The sequence below is a fragment of the Macrobrachium nipponense genome, chromosome 25, assembly GCF_015104395.2.
Source record: "Macrobrachium nipponense isolate FS-2020 chromosome 25, ASM1510439v2, whole genome shotgun sequence".
NCBI classification, from domain to species: Eukaryota; Metazoa; Arthropoda; class Malacostraca; order Decapoda; family Palaemonidae; genus Macrobrachium; species Macrobrachium nipponense.
In genome coordinates this window covers 33,838,414-33,854,558 of record NC_087214.1, presented here as the reverse complement: position 1 = coordinate 33,854,558, position 16,145 = coordinate 33,838,414, and the positions used below count along the sequence as shown (strand labels likewise).

The 16,145-nt window shown below is 44.1% G+C and overlaps 1 protein-coding gene across 1 annotated transcript in view; it reads left to right on the top strand.

Annotated features, from left to right (window-relative positions):
• The first annotated feature begins 7,268 nt into the window (after positions 1 to 7,268).
• Positions 7,269 to 16,145, top strand: part of LOC135199333 (vacuolar protein sorting-associated protein 41 homolog) — a 40,475-nt gene continuing 31,598 nt past the window's right edge. Inside the window, exons 1-5 of the mRNA XM_064227271.1 lie at positions 7,269 to 7,504; positions 7,859 to 8,011; positions 8,719 to 8,842; positions 9,102 to 9,300; positions 9,745 to 9,911. Of these exons, the coding sequence (XP_064083341.1) occupies positions 7,322 to 7,504; positions 7,859 to 8,011; positions 8,719 to 8,842; positions 9,102 to 9,300; positions 9,745 to 9,911 (826 nt within the window). The 5' untranslated portion in view covers positions 7,269 to 7,321. The remainder of the gene's footprint in view (positions 7,505 to 7,858; positions 8,012 to 8,718; positions 8,843 to 9,101; positions 9,301 to 9,744; positions 9,912 to 16,145) is intronic.

The window sequence follows — 16,145 nt, the reverse complement described above, 5'->3', positions numbered from 1 at the left end:
CTTGAGAAAGATTCTTGGGACACTTTGGCAACAAGTTACATCTATCAGTGGTCTTGAATTGAGAGAATCACTTTGATGATTTACTCACATTTTAATCTATTTATGCATTAATTTGTCAATGTATTTTTTTTTCTTTTCTAATAGGTGATCTCGTCTTTCTGTATTTCCTGCTAATTTCTGTTAATTTTATCAAATGAACACCATATTCTTTAGAAGCTTGAATATCAAGTCTAAGGTCCATTTTGAGGCCAACAGGTGCCTATAGTACTATACTTTGACTTGTTATATACGCGTGACCTACTTCAAGGTAGCTAGTACTAAACATAGTGGAAAATCCTTGTTTAGTACTACTAGCCCCTTAGGTATTCAAGTAATATTTCTATATTGCGTGGTAGATAGATTATTAAAAAAAAAAAGAACGATATCTAGTACTAAACATGGCGTCCCGATTACACAGGATTTCAACCACGAGTGTTTCGGCTGTTGCTGTGTCAACGCTGTAAGCTTGACTCTGCTTTGTATATGCAGATCATCTGCTGCATTTGATTGGAAAAAATCATATTATGATAGAGAACATTCCTATACCGTCATTAGTTGACTCTAAGTATAGTGGTTTTTATTATTGAATATACATTTTCTTTAATGCGTAGAATCTGTCGTCCTAATTTGCACGTACATAATCATGACGGCCGTCACAGGTGATAAACGCATAAAAAAATTTAAGCCTGTTATCTGCCACAAACAGTTTTTTTATGCGTTATCTCCCCGAAAATATCAAGTTCTTGGAAAGAGATAACTCTGGAGAACTCTTGAAAACTCCGATAAATTTCCGCTGATAACCAAACATTCTAATAGTATTGACGAAGCAGCTGGCAAGTGGGTCTTTGGTTGACAACGCAGGCGCTCGATCGTCTTGAACGAGAACTGTCATTTCAAAACATTTTTCTTAGAAAGAGATAAATAACGCTCCTATTTGTAGGTAAAGAATTTCATTCACAATACCATCAGATTATTAGTTTATTTAGAAGTGTTTCGTTTCGTTTAAAATATCATTGAAAGTACTTCGTGTAACTTTTCACTGCACAGGCATATTCTTTATAGCGTCCTTTGGCCTCCAGCTGTTTTCCTTTCTCTCATGTTGTATTTTTCGTCTATTTTAGAATTATTGACCAATCTTACGGCCCTCAGGTTGAAAAATCCCCATATAAAGAGAAGGGAAGGGACCAGCTTTGACCCGTGGGACAACCCAACGGACCGTGGACGAAACAAAGGGCTAAATGTCACCGGACTGATAATCATTTAACAATTAAAGGGTTTTCTGGAGGTGACAGCAGGAGCTATCGAAAGCTAAGAATACATCAGAATTTTTCACTTAATGGCTCCTCCTCCTCTTCTTCTTCTTCTTCTTCTTCTTCTTCTTCTTCTTCTTCTTCTTCTTCTTCTTCTTCTTCTTCTTCTTCTTCTTCTTCTTCTTCTTCTTCTTCTTCATTACATTCCTTTTGTTCAGTTGGACAGCCATTGCAAACAAACCATATCTGACTGTCTTTGCAAAAGGCACATGACCCACGCTAAGATATAAATTATCCACATATGTTGCAAAAGGCAGAACAATTGAGAGAACATCTCATATTATAGATATAATGTAGAAATAGCTCTCAAGTAGGTATAAACATGTAGTGACTGTAAAACTACCCAAAAATCCCATAGACTCAAACCCTTCCCGAAAACGACATTCCCTACGTAGAAAGGAGATAAATCAATTTTTAAAAAATGAATAAATAAATAAGTATTTATGTAAACAAAAATAATTAAATAAGACTAAATAAAAAATTGACAAACGGATTAGCGTGGACATGACATACTAATGTAACCGAATGATGGATGGGGAGATATATTCTGTAACGGTTGCTCTGCAACTTATGAGTATAAGCATCCGCTGTACTATACATCATAACAACACAAAATTATATACAGTATATACGAACATATAAAAGCTAAATTACAGAGCAACGGGGAGTCATTACAGAGCACTTTTCAATTAGCCGGTGTCTTGAGTTCATTGGTTGAAAAGGAAGAAGAAGAAGAGGACGAAGACGAAGAAGGTAAACAAAACCACCTACTGACAGCTACTACAGAATAGGTACTACCTGAACCGTCGCTTTTCCGCCTTTGCTGATTAGAATACGACGACTGTTGACATTTTAAATCATTATTTAGGCAAGTTTATTTAAGCCCTGTTCTTATTTTGGTAGGAATGAGGTATAGAGTAAGAAAGAATTGTATTCCTATACTAGGCTATTAGTAAAGTTTTTGTCTTCAAGCTCGGGCAACTCTTATACCTACCTACGTTTGGGCTAAGATTAATGCCTAATAAGTTTAAAGATTGTGGTTTATTTTCTAAACAGAATTCGGTAATTTGGAGAGCCACGGGACAACCTCTGAACGGAAGTAAAGTCCGTTGCTTTTGATGTTTTACGTTACTTTTCCTTTTGGGGGTTCTAGGTCAGGGCACGGCACCCTGAGAGAGGTCAGGTCAGGACCTGGCATCCAAGGAAATTCTAGGTTTGGGAGCGGCTACAGTTTCGTGGGCCAACCTTACCGCCGACCAATTTTCATGTCCAAACCTACCACTAGGTGGCGGTAAGTCCGGACAAGAAAATCAGCAGAAGAACACAACCAAAATGGTGATGAACACCAAAGCAACAACAAACAGTGTAGCATCGAAAGATTAATAGAAACAATAAAGGGGCACCCTCTTGGGAAACCAGGTTTTTGGGTGGGGGGGAAACAGATACGAGTAGTGGCGTTTGCCGAAAGCTTAATAGAAATGGTAAAGGGGGACCCTGTTGGGAAACCAGGGTTTTTGGGTGGGGGGAAACGGATACGGGTGAGGGCGGGAGCAAAATAACAAACAACGTAGCAGCAGATGGACTCCCTACTCTTCATTTAACATGTTGACCTCCTACTCTACAAACGGGAGGCGGACTCAGCTAGCCTGGGTACTGCTCACCTACATTTAACATGTTGGCCCCCTACTCTACAAACGGGAGGTGGGCTCAGGTAACCTAGGGTACTGCTTACCTACATAAGAAACATTACCCGTTATTGACTGACTGACCTGCCGCTCTACTTACTGGTAGTGACCTAGCCCAACAAACCCACCAAACCCGACGTAGGGCGTGTGCCCACCTGGACGGGGACCTTCACCCCCCTAAACCCCCCATATGGTAACAAACGTTGTGACCTAACCAAACGGACCAACCTAACCTAACTTAGGGCGTGTGGCCTAACCTGGCCGGGCGCTGGACCCCCCAGTACGGTAACAAAAGTTGTGACCTAACCAAACGAACCAACCTTACCTGACTTAGGGTGCGTGGCCTAACTTGGCCGCCACCCTGGACCCCCAGTACGGTAACAAAGGTTGTGACTTAACCAAACTAACCAACCTAACCTGACTTAGGGCATGTGCCCTAACCTGTTCAGGGGGCGGACCCCCCAGTATGGTAACAAAGGTTGTGACCTAACCAAACAAACCAACCTAACCTGACTTAGGGTGTAGTTATATTTAATATATAAGAAATAGCATGTACCTTATTCAAAATCAGAACTGTCAGACCATTCTGGAAGGGCGATTCTGGTCCTTTTGGCTGGGACGGCGTGCGTCGGCTGTTCGGTTTGAACACCGACGTCACGTGTTTGTTGCGGTTGTTGGGTACCACAGGACGAAGGACGGATTTTCCTTGGCATTGACTCAGCTTTATTTAATGGACAGCTGCATTTGATGAGTTCGAGGAATGTTTTGAATGGGCAACCGCTGTTATTGAAGTAACGTTTTTTGAAACAGTACATTGAAAAATAGGAAGGATACAGGTTTTTTTACTGTACCGCTCCTTGGCAAAACGTTACGTTTTAAGACCCGCCAAGTTGGTTCAATAGTGTTGGTGTGTATTTTTTTGTTGGTTGGATCAACGAAATGTAAAGAATGATTAATATTTAAGTGTTCTTTAAAATGCTTACTTAATGTTGTGTATGATTTCCAACAGTCTGAAATGATAATGGAATCGGGGTGAATGTTTTTGATGAGGATGGGAAGCAGAGTTTCGGGCGATTGGTCCTGAATGATTTGGAAAAACGTGTCCTTTGTTTCACGTTTAATTCCACCTAAAACCCAACAACCATCAACACATCTGCCTCTGTGGTATTTACGTTTGCTGAACTTGGATTCGTCGATTTTGACAGTGCGGTGTGGTCCTCAGATCTTACGGTTATTCCGAACTAAAATATCGACACAGACGTTGCGGCAAAAATTGTACCAGTCCACCATTGTATTAGGTGAACCGATTTTCAATGTCATTTGCACAAACATCTGAAGCAGTTTGTGAATCCAACCATAAATCAGTTGCAGAATAGTGCCGTAATCTAGATGGGATCATGAGAAGAACGAGCCGTTCCTAATAGCAATCCTTTAGCGACTTGAGGCTCGTTCCCTCTGCATTGTTCGCACTGACCACTAAAATCGCCTAAAAGGCCACTTTTGAACAGGAAGGAATGCAATACGTCTATATCATCGCACAACTTTATCAAGTCCGAAATCATAACCGGATTTGCAGCAGCAAAACCAACGTGGGACGGGTGAGGTGTAACCGGAGACGCCATGTTGACTGTTTTGAATGGTCGCGGGTTGTGGTAGGTGAAAGGCCACCCGAGGTCGAAGGAACTACTTACCTGTGTGGATGGATTTGGTTGTTGTGCGGCCCTGGAAATTGGCCTGTGGAACTGGCCCGCAAAACTGTAAACAACCCTTGTTTACGTCTGCAGAACTTGCCCCCACCTCATTTTTTTTTTTTTTTTTTTTTTTTTTTTTTTTTTGCCAAACAAATTCATATATATAGGATAAAATACTGAACTGCCACCTGGTCTCTACCATTCCCAAATAACACATCCTGTAACTCAGGACAGACGTTAGTCAAGAGCCAGCCACAGCATCCATCGAAGCAACACCTTGAGACCTCTACTTTCGTCTCGAAGTCAGTTTTTTTCTCAAGTAAGAAATTAGGGCCATAATTTCTGATTTTCGGGAAGGTGGTTGCGCTAGGGTAGAGGCCAGGTGGCCATTTGATATTTTAACCTAGTGTTAATTCCGGGGGTTCCAGGTTAGGTCAGGACCTAGCATTCTAGGAAAGGTAAGGATTGTTTACGTCTGCAGAACTAGCCCCCACACATAATCTTTTTGGCCAAAGAAATTTATATACTATAGACCTAGCTTATAAAAGGTTGAATTGAATGCAGTACTAGTGAGATAATTCTGAGAAATCTACCGAAATACCAAGAGATTCACCGTATTTTTGTTTGTTTTTTTGTTCGTTCCCATGGGGCTTCCGTAGGAGGGTCAGTATTAAAAGTGCACCTTGTGGTGCACTGTAAGCATTACTTGAAGTTCATTACAGCGTTCCTTTGTCCCTGCTTCCTCTTTCATTCCTATACCACTGGTCATATTCTCTTTCTTCTGTCTTGCTATTGATTCATAATGCAACTGTGAGGTTTTCCTACTGTTAAATCTGTCAAACCTTTTTTTCTGTCAGTTTCCATTCCAATACTGAATGACTTCTTGGGTCTCAGTACTTGGCCTTTGGCCTAAATTCCATACTCAGTTCTATTCCATCCCCAAGGAGCTGGTTTCTAAACGTGGCAGAAGCTCTGCCCCACACAGCACCCTGTTTAGTAACAGCTTCCTCTCGGGGATTAATGTGAGAGCATAAACAACGGACAGTAAATTCCTCATTATCTTGGACAGTTTCTGAAATTATCTCACCTGTTCTGGGCATATATTCATACATCCTTTGTAAATCCTTCTGTCAAAAAATTATATTATTATATGATATCTTCTTGTGGCCGTCTCCTTAACATTTACCAGAATGATTTCATTAGGGATTATTTTACTTTAATGCCAGTTCTCAGTATTGTTCTTAACTTTCCTGAATATGCTTAAAAAGAATGCATAAAAAAATTGGAGTGAATGCAGAGTAGGGGGTTTGGGCAACTGTAGGCCTAGTGGGCATTTTTGTAGTAGGCATTTCAGAGGGAATATAACCTAATCAGACTTACCTTTACCTAACCTAATAGGGTGCTTCCACCCTGCCCCCGGCAAAGCACAAAATGTACCCATGAGACTGGTACTAAACGTAGCGTTTGTTAGGGTTGCCCTAGTATTAGCCTAAAGTAAAGGGAAATATTTATTGTATTAAACAATGCTACATAGGCAATTGGTAAAACTAATTGACAGTCCAGCTACCTTTCCAAGATCCAGTTTATAGGAAAGAGGATAGTGTCCCAAAGGATTTTCTTATCAAATGCAAGTGGCTTAACATAAGCTAAAGAAGTCATTTACAAAATTATGTTATCAGAGCTACTGTAAACTCATTATATGCTATCCTTTGCATGGCACACTTTCAGACAGTGGTGTTGTTATGGGAGGCCCAGGGGGCCTGGCCCCCCCCCAAGTCAGATGCTTGTCCCTCTCAGTTGAAATGTCTATTGTAGCTAAACTTTAACCCTTTGTTGATCAAAAGCAGATATTCCTTCCCCTAGCAACTGTTAACCACAGCGTTTAAAAAACAGTATATTTTACTAATTACAGAATTACTACATTTGTTCTGTGTAGTTTCTTTTGCCTCTCAAAAAATATCTTTGCCCTACCAATGCCACCCCCCCCCACTGATGGAATGTCTGGTGTCAGAGTAAACTCATTTAGACTGGATTCCCAAATGTACAGAAGGTAAGCTACTGTATTTGCAGAGAAGACTTTGCTCGTGTTCATCTGAAAAACAGTTAAGTTTGCTCTTATAGTCGTAATTAAGATAAGATGGATTTCATGAACTTTTGAAGTCCACGTTAATAGTCTAGAGCAAAGTGGAGACAGTTATATAGATCATATCAATCTTTGATTAAAGTTTACCTACAATGTTGTGTCAAAAGATTTTCCATATCTGTTGTTATTTTGGTAATAAAACTCTAAGTTCTAATTATACTTGGCGTGTTGTTGTTTTAGAGAAGTTCAGAGATATTTATAATGTTCAATTTTAATGATTATATACCAGGTGATCCATTTTCATTTATGTTGCTATATAAGTCTCTCTATGATTTGTATCTGTTCTTACAGGTCTTTGCCCTGACATTTCCATTTTCAGTACTATTTGTCTAGTTGCCTCTCTCCCGCATTCATTGTATACCAGAACCTTCTTAGTATGTGAGATATTGGTTTATTTTAGTTTCAGGATACCAAAAAACGGCATAGTATACCAATTTTTGGAGCAGACCAAATATGGCAACTGCAGCTCCAGAATCTGACAACAAAGAGAAAAGCCCTCATGCTGAAGAGGAAGAGGAATCGGAAGAGGACTCCGAGGAAGAGGAGGAACCCAAGCTCAAATATGAAAGGATATCTGGTGACCTGCGAGAAATTCTGAAGAGAGATGGAGCATCTTGCATTGCTGCCAACTCCAAGGTATTTTGACAGTAATTTACAGTTCATATCAAACTCTGAAAAAGGTGACTGTAATGTTACATGATTTTTATTTCTATTGGTAATTAATATTTAAATTATTTTTATGTAGTATTGATGATGACATATGTATTGCATTACAGCCTGACCTAAGAGATTTTAAGGAGTTAACTTGCGGTCTTTTTAGAATACTGGAAGATTCAAAATAGTGGGTGGAAAACACATGGTAGTATTTTAAGGGGTTGATACTACATCACTGTGAATTAGATGCTGCGTAAAAATCTCCTATTAAATTTTTGAGAAGTGTAAATGCATGCTGTTGCAGATGTATGCAGTTTTTCTTTATCTGTTTTGCAGCTGATGATCATCGGTACCAACTGGGGGCGAATTCATGTCCTCGATCATCAAGGAAATAAGGTCAAAGGATTCCATCCCCACTCGGGTCCAGTGACCATGATCGACATGGATGACAATGGAGACTACGTAGCATCCTGTTCCCATGATCGAAAGGTACAGATTTCAGAAGAAAGTTTTCAGTATTGCACCCTTTTCAATTTCTGTACATAATCAGATACAGCCTGTACAGGCAGTCCCCATTTATTGGCGGGGTTCTGTTCTCAGTGGGGTGCTCATAAGCGAAAACTGTTATTAACTGAAAATCGGCAATTTATGGCGCCAACTCGGCAATTTATGACGCTTATGGCGGCAAGTTTCTGTTAATGGTGCCTCTGTTGGGTATGTTATGGCGCCATAACTCTATCATCCTAATCTTATGCCACCGATAATCAAAACTCGCCCCTTATGGCACTGTAAATCACAGATTTTATGGCGCAACACAAGCACCATAAAACCGTATTGCCATTAACTGGTACCACCGATAACCGGGGACTGCCTGTATTATGTTCTTGGGATTAAAAAGACAAAGCAGAGATCCTTCATATAATCTGCATTGAATTACACAAGTCATATTAGCATTTGGTACTTGATTTTTTATTAGGTGCACCAATATTGGGTCGTCAAACTAATATATTAAGAGATTCTTCAGGTGATTTTTTTTTTATAATTTTTCCCCAGAGTTCCAGCTCCCTTATTCTTGTGTTATGCTCCAATTCCTACCTTTCGTTGAAGAACGAGTCCATTGTGCAAATAGTAATAATAATTCTACTTGTCTGTTTCAGTAAGAATGATAATAGCATAATTTTGATTGTCGGTTACAGGTTGTAGTGCAGGGTCTGTACACTCTTGAAAATTCTCACAACCTGACTATGGAATCACCTGTCCGTAGTGTTGCTCTGGATCCCAACTACCACAAACCACGTTCGGGACGTCGTTTTGTCGTTGGTATGAGCAGCAAATTGAATCAATTAATTATCAAGCTTGAGCTCACAGTCACATGAAACAATATATGCCTTGAATAGGCCCAGCATGCTTTCATAGAGTAGAATGTTCATGTGTGATAAACAAAAAGTCTAACAGAGGGAAGTTGAAAAGAATATACTATATAGTGCCTCTTTATGGGGAAAATATTACATAGAAATATTGAAAAGACTGGCTGATTTTGAGTAGTATACTTTATACAAATGCATTTATTTGATCCCAGGTACCAATAAGGTGACACTGTATGAGAAGGTAATGTTTGGCCAGCTGAAACCAACTGTGCTCAGTGAGGGAAGTGGCCCTGCTCGTGCTATGAAGTGGTGTGGGCAGTTTTTAGCCTGGGCAACTGACTCTGGGGTGCGTGTAATGGAAATGAACACGAGAACGGTCATCACTCTGATCAAGCGAGATCATAGTTTAGCGTGAGTGACTTACTTTGTATTTATTTTATTTGAAAATAATCATTTAATGCATCACTGGAACTTCTCAGTTCTAGAGGTCGTTTATTCCTCACACCTTTGGACTGGGGAACAGTTCTCCCTTAAGAGGATGTCGTGCAATTGAAACTAGAGAAGTTCAAGTGAAGATGTAATGCATTACGTTCCACCTTAATAGTAACCTCCTTGCATTTTAATACATTTTTATCTATTTATTAATTTATATTTTCTTGTTAATAAGTGAGATCTCTTCCTTCTCTTTCCCTTGAATTTCAAGTCAATAGGCCCTGTGGACTTGTTCCATATGAATAGGGTTCGTCTTCAAATTTATATAATTATAATAATAGTGAATTAATTCATTGTTTGGTTTGGTAATGTGGGGTTGTGATCCAAGAAAATGGTGAATTAATGACTTTTTCCTTTGTTTAGTCTGCCATGCGATCAGTACCCACCACATCTTTGCTGGCCTGATTCCCGAACGCTGATTGTGGGATGGGGAGACTCTGTGAAGGTGTGTCGTGTGAGAGAGCGAGCGAGTCCTTTGTCGAAAGTCTCCCCTGGGTTGGTGGATCTCCCACCGTATTACCTAGAGATTGGTATGTACTGCTCTTGCAAAATTCCTACTTGTTTAACGTTGCCTTGGGTGCATATGGAACGAGCTAAAGCGGCCAAGTAAGATTCCATAGTAATCAAATGCCCATTTTTGAGAAGAGAAAAATATGAAAAATATGATTAGAGTACGTAATGAGATAATAAATTAAAAAGGGAAAGATAAAGAAATTAACAGTAGATTATAAAGGCATATAGGCTTTAGTCAGTGCTAGAGAAATTTAATTGTGACGTAGTAATAGTAGCGTTAAAACTTAATCTGGTCGTGAAAGTGTTCTTAAGTTTGAAGTAAGCTTATTGAATGTAGTTTTTTTTTTTAAAGTACCTTTGTATGTGTTTTATTCATTTGACATTTCCTTCTTTCCATTGTATTGTTTTTCCAGATTTGGGTTTTCTGTTCTGCAGAAGGTTGGTCTGCACATTACAGTCCTTTTATGCAAATGTTTATTGAGGTTTGCACATTGGGAATAAGACAACAGAATTATTACAATAGCATGTACATGTGTGTTGTACTGACTCTTGCCTCCTTTAAGCATGTCAGTGAACTTCATACCTAGGCTGGAGAAGTCTTTTATTCTGGCCATTGGTATCTTGTATACAGACACCACCCTACTTGTGAGAATTTCAACTTACAAACATTTAGAGATACAAAGAAATGGGCTCACGAATTAAAACTGTATTCAGAGCACTCCTCTTTGCCACCTGTAAGTTCAAATTTTGTACATGCAACTTCCCCGGCAGATATATACTTAGCTTATGTCTCTGACGTCCGACAGAAATTCGAATTTCGCGGCACACGCTGCAGGTAGGTCAGGTGATCTACCCCCCTGCCGCTGGGTGGCAGGAATAGGAACCATTCCCGTTCTAGAACCAGATTTTCTCTGTCGCGGTAGTGTCAACATATGTTGTTGCTACCTCCTGACTTGATTTTCGTTTTTCATCGCCATCGATCTTCTGGGCTGTCTTTTGCAGGGAAGTACTGGGTCTTTGGTTCGGCATACGCTTTTATTAACTTTTTAATGAAATTGGCTTTGAAAATTTCGAAGAATATATGACGTGTAACTACCGAAATTTTCGGTAGACACTCACATAGTTTGCAAGAAAGGGAAATATTAATATTTATTCATTAATACGTGTAATAAGTGTTAGAATTGATTGAGGAAATATACTGACTTCCTACTTTAGGGAGTCAGTAAAGCATGTAACTAGATACGTTTCTTTTAAAAGTTTTTTGGAAACTCGTACTAACGAGCAATTAGAGTATTAACAGTACTAGTAGTGTTGCATCCTCATCACCTTCTTACTTCGCAGAAACTTCAAATTCATAATTGCAATTTGAAGACAAGGATTGTGGCTCAAAATGCGAGCTATTGAAAGGTAAGAAGTGATTAGTAGTGTTCCCCATTGCAGTGGAGGGTGCGTCTGATCGGCTCTGTCTCGCTCCCAGGCCTAGACCTCTTTCAAGCTCCCAAGCCCAGGGGAGAAGGAATGTCGAAAGCCGTAAGGAGGTTTCAGAGAATCCCCACTGGTCAGGCGTCCCCTCGGCAGGTTCTGTAGAGCGTCCCAGACTGCCAAGGATAGCCATTGAAAAGGCATCCTTAAAAAAGTGCGTCTCTTCATCTTACATCCGAAAAGACGAAGAATGTATATTTGTTCCGACACGGCATACAAACCTTCGGTCCTTTTACAATAGGAAGGTACTAGCGGCAGCTGGATAGGTCGTAAGCTTTTCGAACAAGGGGTTCGTAGTTAACTGCTTGTCCGACAGGCGCGCGCAGCGCGACTGGTAGGTAAACAAACCACTTTTGCTTTCGGCCTGCTGGCGTGTGGACGTGTATCATCGCTCTCTGCCCGCTTTATCGTCGTTGCTTTTCGCATGATTGTGTTTTTCTTTGCTTTTTATCTAGTGAAACTGAATTGTAAGTACAATCATTTCATTGAATTCAATTGTGAATTAAAGGATCTTGGTTTCACCACGCCCTCCGATTACCCGAGTGCCGGGACTGAAGGGCGTAAGTGCGGGAATTCATTTTCCCAGAAATGATCCTCGTATTGTGTATGCTCGGTGCCGAGGGCGGGAGCGCTCGCTCCGAGCGTATATTGGGTTGGAAATGTGTAGATGAAAATCGTAAGTAAGTGCTCTTTTCATTTATATTTTTTTGACCTGTATGCCCGTTGCCGAACGAATGCGCTCGGCACGGAAACTTATTCAGTATGGAAGTGGAATCGCAAGTACAGTATTCTTTTTCATTTTCATATATTATTTTGATTGTAGCAATACTCATTTTGGATCAGTTTCCGAGCTTACCCGGCCCGGAAATTGATCCTTCCCCTTTTTATTTTGAATGAAGTGAAATCGCAAGTGCAGTTCTTTTCATTTTCATTTTTATTGAGATTGCATTGTTTTACTGGGATCAATGTTTCCCCGCTATTCCCGGGAATTGATCCTTCCCCTTTTTATTTGTATGAAGTGAAATCGCAAGCGCAAGTAGTCTTTTCATTTTCATATATTTTTTTTTTTATTGCATCAATTCATTATGGATCAAGGTTCCAGAAACCTTGATCCATAAAGGTAAGGAATGCATCCTTTCACCCTTGCGCTCGGTACCGAGGGTCGCAAATGGCGCTCGATCCGAGCCCTTATTCATTGTGAAGTGAATCGTAATGCAAGATGGCATTTTCATTTTATTCCTTATTATTGATTGCATCAATATTTATTTGGTTCAAGTTCCGCTCAGTCAGGGAATTGATCCTTATGCCCTTGCATTCGGGCCGCTGGCACGATTGCTCTCGGGCTCTTATATTGTTGTTGGGTACATGGGTACTGTGCGGGGGTGGGGAACGGAGAACCGCCCCCCCCGCTCAGCTCCCACAGATGGCCCTTCCCCTTGGGGGGGGGGGTGGGGGGGGGGGAGGTTATCGGCGTTCTTCTCCTCGCCCGATCCGTCGAGCGCGGGGGAGGGCGCTCGGTGCCCGATGTACAATTGTATTAGGGTTCTTCCACTCGTTCGGAGAGGGCTCACCCCCCCGCGCGAGGGGACTTCCCCCCCACTAATCGCTACTACTGTTATTTCCGCAGGTGCTACTGCCACGAGGTGGACCTTGGTGAGGTATGGGTCGTCTTCCATTTGCAGGCGTGCTAGTGTCCAGGGGCTGCGGTTCTATGTCTGGGCCTACTGCGGTCACCCATGGAGTGGTGACCACGCAACCAGGTGACGACGTCCCTCCTCACCTGGTGTACTCGCCTCACGTGGTAACAGTCTTGCCTACAGCCGCTGTGAAGTGCCGTTCGCCGTACTGAGAGGGGGGCGTGCCGCCGCCGCTCGTGGTTTGCCGCCTGCTCTGCAGCGACCACACTTCCGCTGCCCTAGAGCTCGCCCCTGGACCTGCCGCCGGTACCAGGATGTTGCTGGCTGCTGCTCCACTTCCTGTGTTTCCGGTGCTGCCTGCCGTACCTGCCGATTCTGGGCTGACTGTCCATGCAGTTGCTGCGCTGGCTGTCCCTGCCGTTGCTGCGCTGGCTGTCCCTGCCGTTGCTGCGCTGGCTGTCCCTGCCGATGCTGTGCTGGCTGTGCCTGCTGTTCCTGAGATGCCCATACCTGCTGATGTCGTCCCTGTTTCGTGGTGGTACTACCCCAGACTTTGGTCTGTCTGTACAGGTGCGTCCGGGCCTGTGGCTTCGGCTACAGCAGCCCCGGCTCCGCCCTGGATAGCAGATCTTACGTCTGTCCTGAGGAAGCTGACGAAGAAGAGGAGGAAGGTGTCGTCGTCGTCGTCTTCATCTTCTTCATCGTCGTCGGCTGCCGCCTCTTCCCCTTCGACTTCTAAGGCTTCACAGCCGAGGAAGAAGAAGGTTGCCGCCTCCCTCGGGAGCTTCTCGGGACCCGTCTCACCTCGGTGGGACGGGAGGGTTCCTTCCGCTGGTCCTCCTGCTCCTTCGGGAGCGGGGCCCGTCTCTTCTTCCGCAAGGAAGAAGACTACGGGACCAGAGGGGTACCGGCTAACACCGGTACTTCCCTCGCCTGGTGTCAGTGGTTCTGCCACTGCATCAGGGTCCGTCTCGGCCTCTCGTTCGCGGGAGGGACCGAGTGTACGGTCGCCTACCACGACCGTGTCAGCCAGGAACCAGACCTCTGAGTCCGCTCAGCGTCAGGTTAGGCACGGGGCGGAAGACTGGTACAGCCGCTCATGCGACTCTCACCAGACAGCTCTCACTCTCGCGGCGAACAGCTGGCTACCCGGGGACGGTGACGGTCCACGACCGACCACGGGCTGAGGCTGGGAAGAGGTCCTCCTCGTTCGCCGGTGCCAGCCACGCTGGAACCAGCGACGTGACGTGCCGTGAGGGACAAGCACCGGTCTCACTGTGACAGTGGAGCCTGCAGGTCGCCTGACCGTCGCTCTCACAGAAAGCGACCGGGTACGGCAACCAGCACCAGCTCTTCTGACACTCGAGATCGGGGCCGCTGTGCTCAGTCCAGCCGTTCTCCACAGCGAGACGGTTCGACCAGGCCTGCAGCTCGATCGCCACCGCGGGTTGACGATCGCCTGCAGCCCTCCAAGCCTGCTGGTTCTGCCAGCGAGCACGAGGGAGCGTCAGGTCTGCCTCTCCCGTACCTTCAACCTCCTCGGTTACACCGGAGGAGCGAGGTATTGAGGAGTGAGGGTGCGCCCCTCATTGATCCCACCACAACGCCCTACGTGCCCAGGCACGGTTTTCTTGACCGGCCAGGACGTATGCGCAAGTGGATGGGGAAGACCGAGAGGGCTGTCTGCTGTTCCCCCTTCTTAGGAGGAAGGTTTTCGGAATATGCTCTTGTTCGAAGGGAGGCTTAACGGTCCCACTCTGCAAGAGATGCTGTTACTTCCGAGATCCAGAGAACTTTGCCGAGGTTACGGCGCTGATTCGTCAGCACAATGACCTCGGGGAAGGATCGCCGCTCCCACCAGCAGAGCCACGTCTCGGCTCGAGTCGTTTTGGGGCCCGAGAGGGAACCCAAATCGACGGTGGGTCTGCCGCGATCGGAGCTTGCCGACTGTGTTGAACCAGGTAGTCTCCTCGTCTCCGGACAAGAAGGCTCTCTCAGTTCTGGACGGTCGAAAACAAGCTACTTCACCTCCTCTACTGCGACAGAGGCGTTTTACTACGTGTCTTCGGACACCAAACGTATTTAAATACCCCTTCGGTCCTCCTGAGGTTTCGACCTCGACGAGGACTGGAATGAGTCGGAGCGGTATCGGCTCTCTCCTGTCAGGTGTCGATCAGCCCCACCCAGACGACGTTCACAGTGGCGGCAGACACTAACCTACAGTATGAGTTCGTAACCCTCCTCGGGAAAACGTTTTCTCCTGACGATACGTTTTCCCAGGTCTGAGAGGCCATCGCCGTAAGGCGATGGCTGCTCCTTTTTCTTCTCCAACTGCTAGATCCCGCTGGAAGGCGAGCCAGTATCCAATTCCTCCCCCATTCCCTCTCTCCTTACGGCTACGAGGGAAAGGGGAGGGATCCTACAGAGATTTCTCTGTAAGATCCCACGTTAGGGGCTGCGCTACCGGGGGACCTTCGGGTCCTACCTGACGTAAGCCCCGGTCATTGAGAGGGATCCTGCCTTTTCTCTGCCTGGGGGGGGGGCTACGGGAATCGAGAGGACCACCAGCCGATATCGTCTGACGAATTCGGTGGGGGGTTTCGCAGAGTGCTTAGAATTCTACGGAATTTCTAGCGCACTCAGAGTGTTCGAGTTTTACGATCTCCAAACACTTAGGCGAGACCACGGTCCAAAGTGAGCGAGAATCCCCGATAATTGTTACACGATAATCGGGAACCCTCGCTTATGCTCGAATTCCTGTAATTTCTAGCATTTGGAAGAAGACTGCTGCTGAAAGAAGAGTATCTCACAGTAGGCGCTTAACCTGGAATAGAGAAGAACGGACGGGAACTTCCAGTTTGGCTTGAACTATCGTCTTCGGTATTCTGTTCACCATTGAAGCTTTCCTTTGGGAAAGACTTCTCCTTCACTCTCTTGACTAGAGAACGAAGGCGGTCGATCTCCAATCCTTATTCTCATTCCTCGAGGGAAAAGAGATTTTAGGATGGAGGTCGTGGTACAGAACCTACAAATATACTACGTATATTACCCTCGCGACATGATTCTTTAACAGTTGAATTGTCCGTGGGGTAGGCGCATACCGTAGTTAACTCTACGGTTTGTGACCGAGAC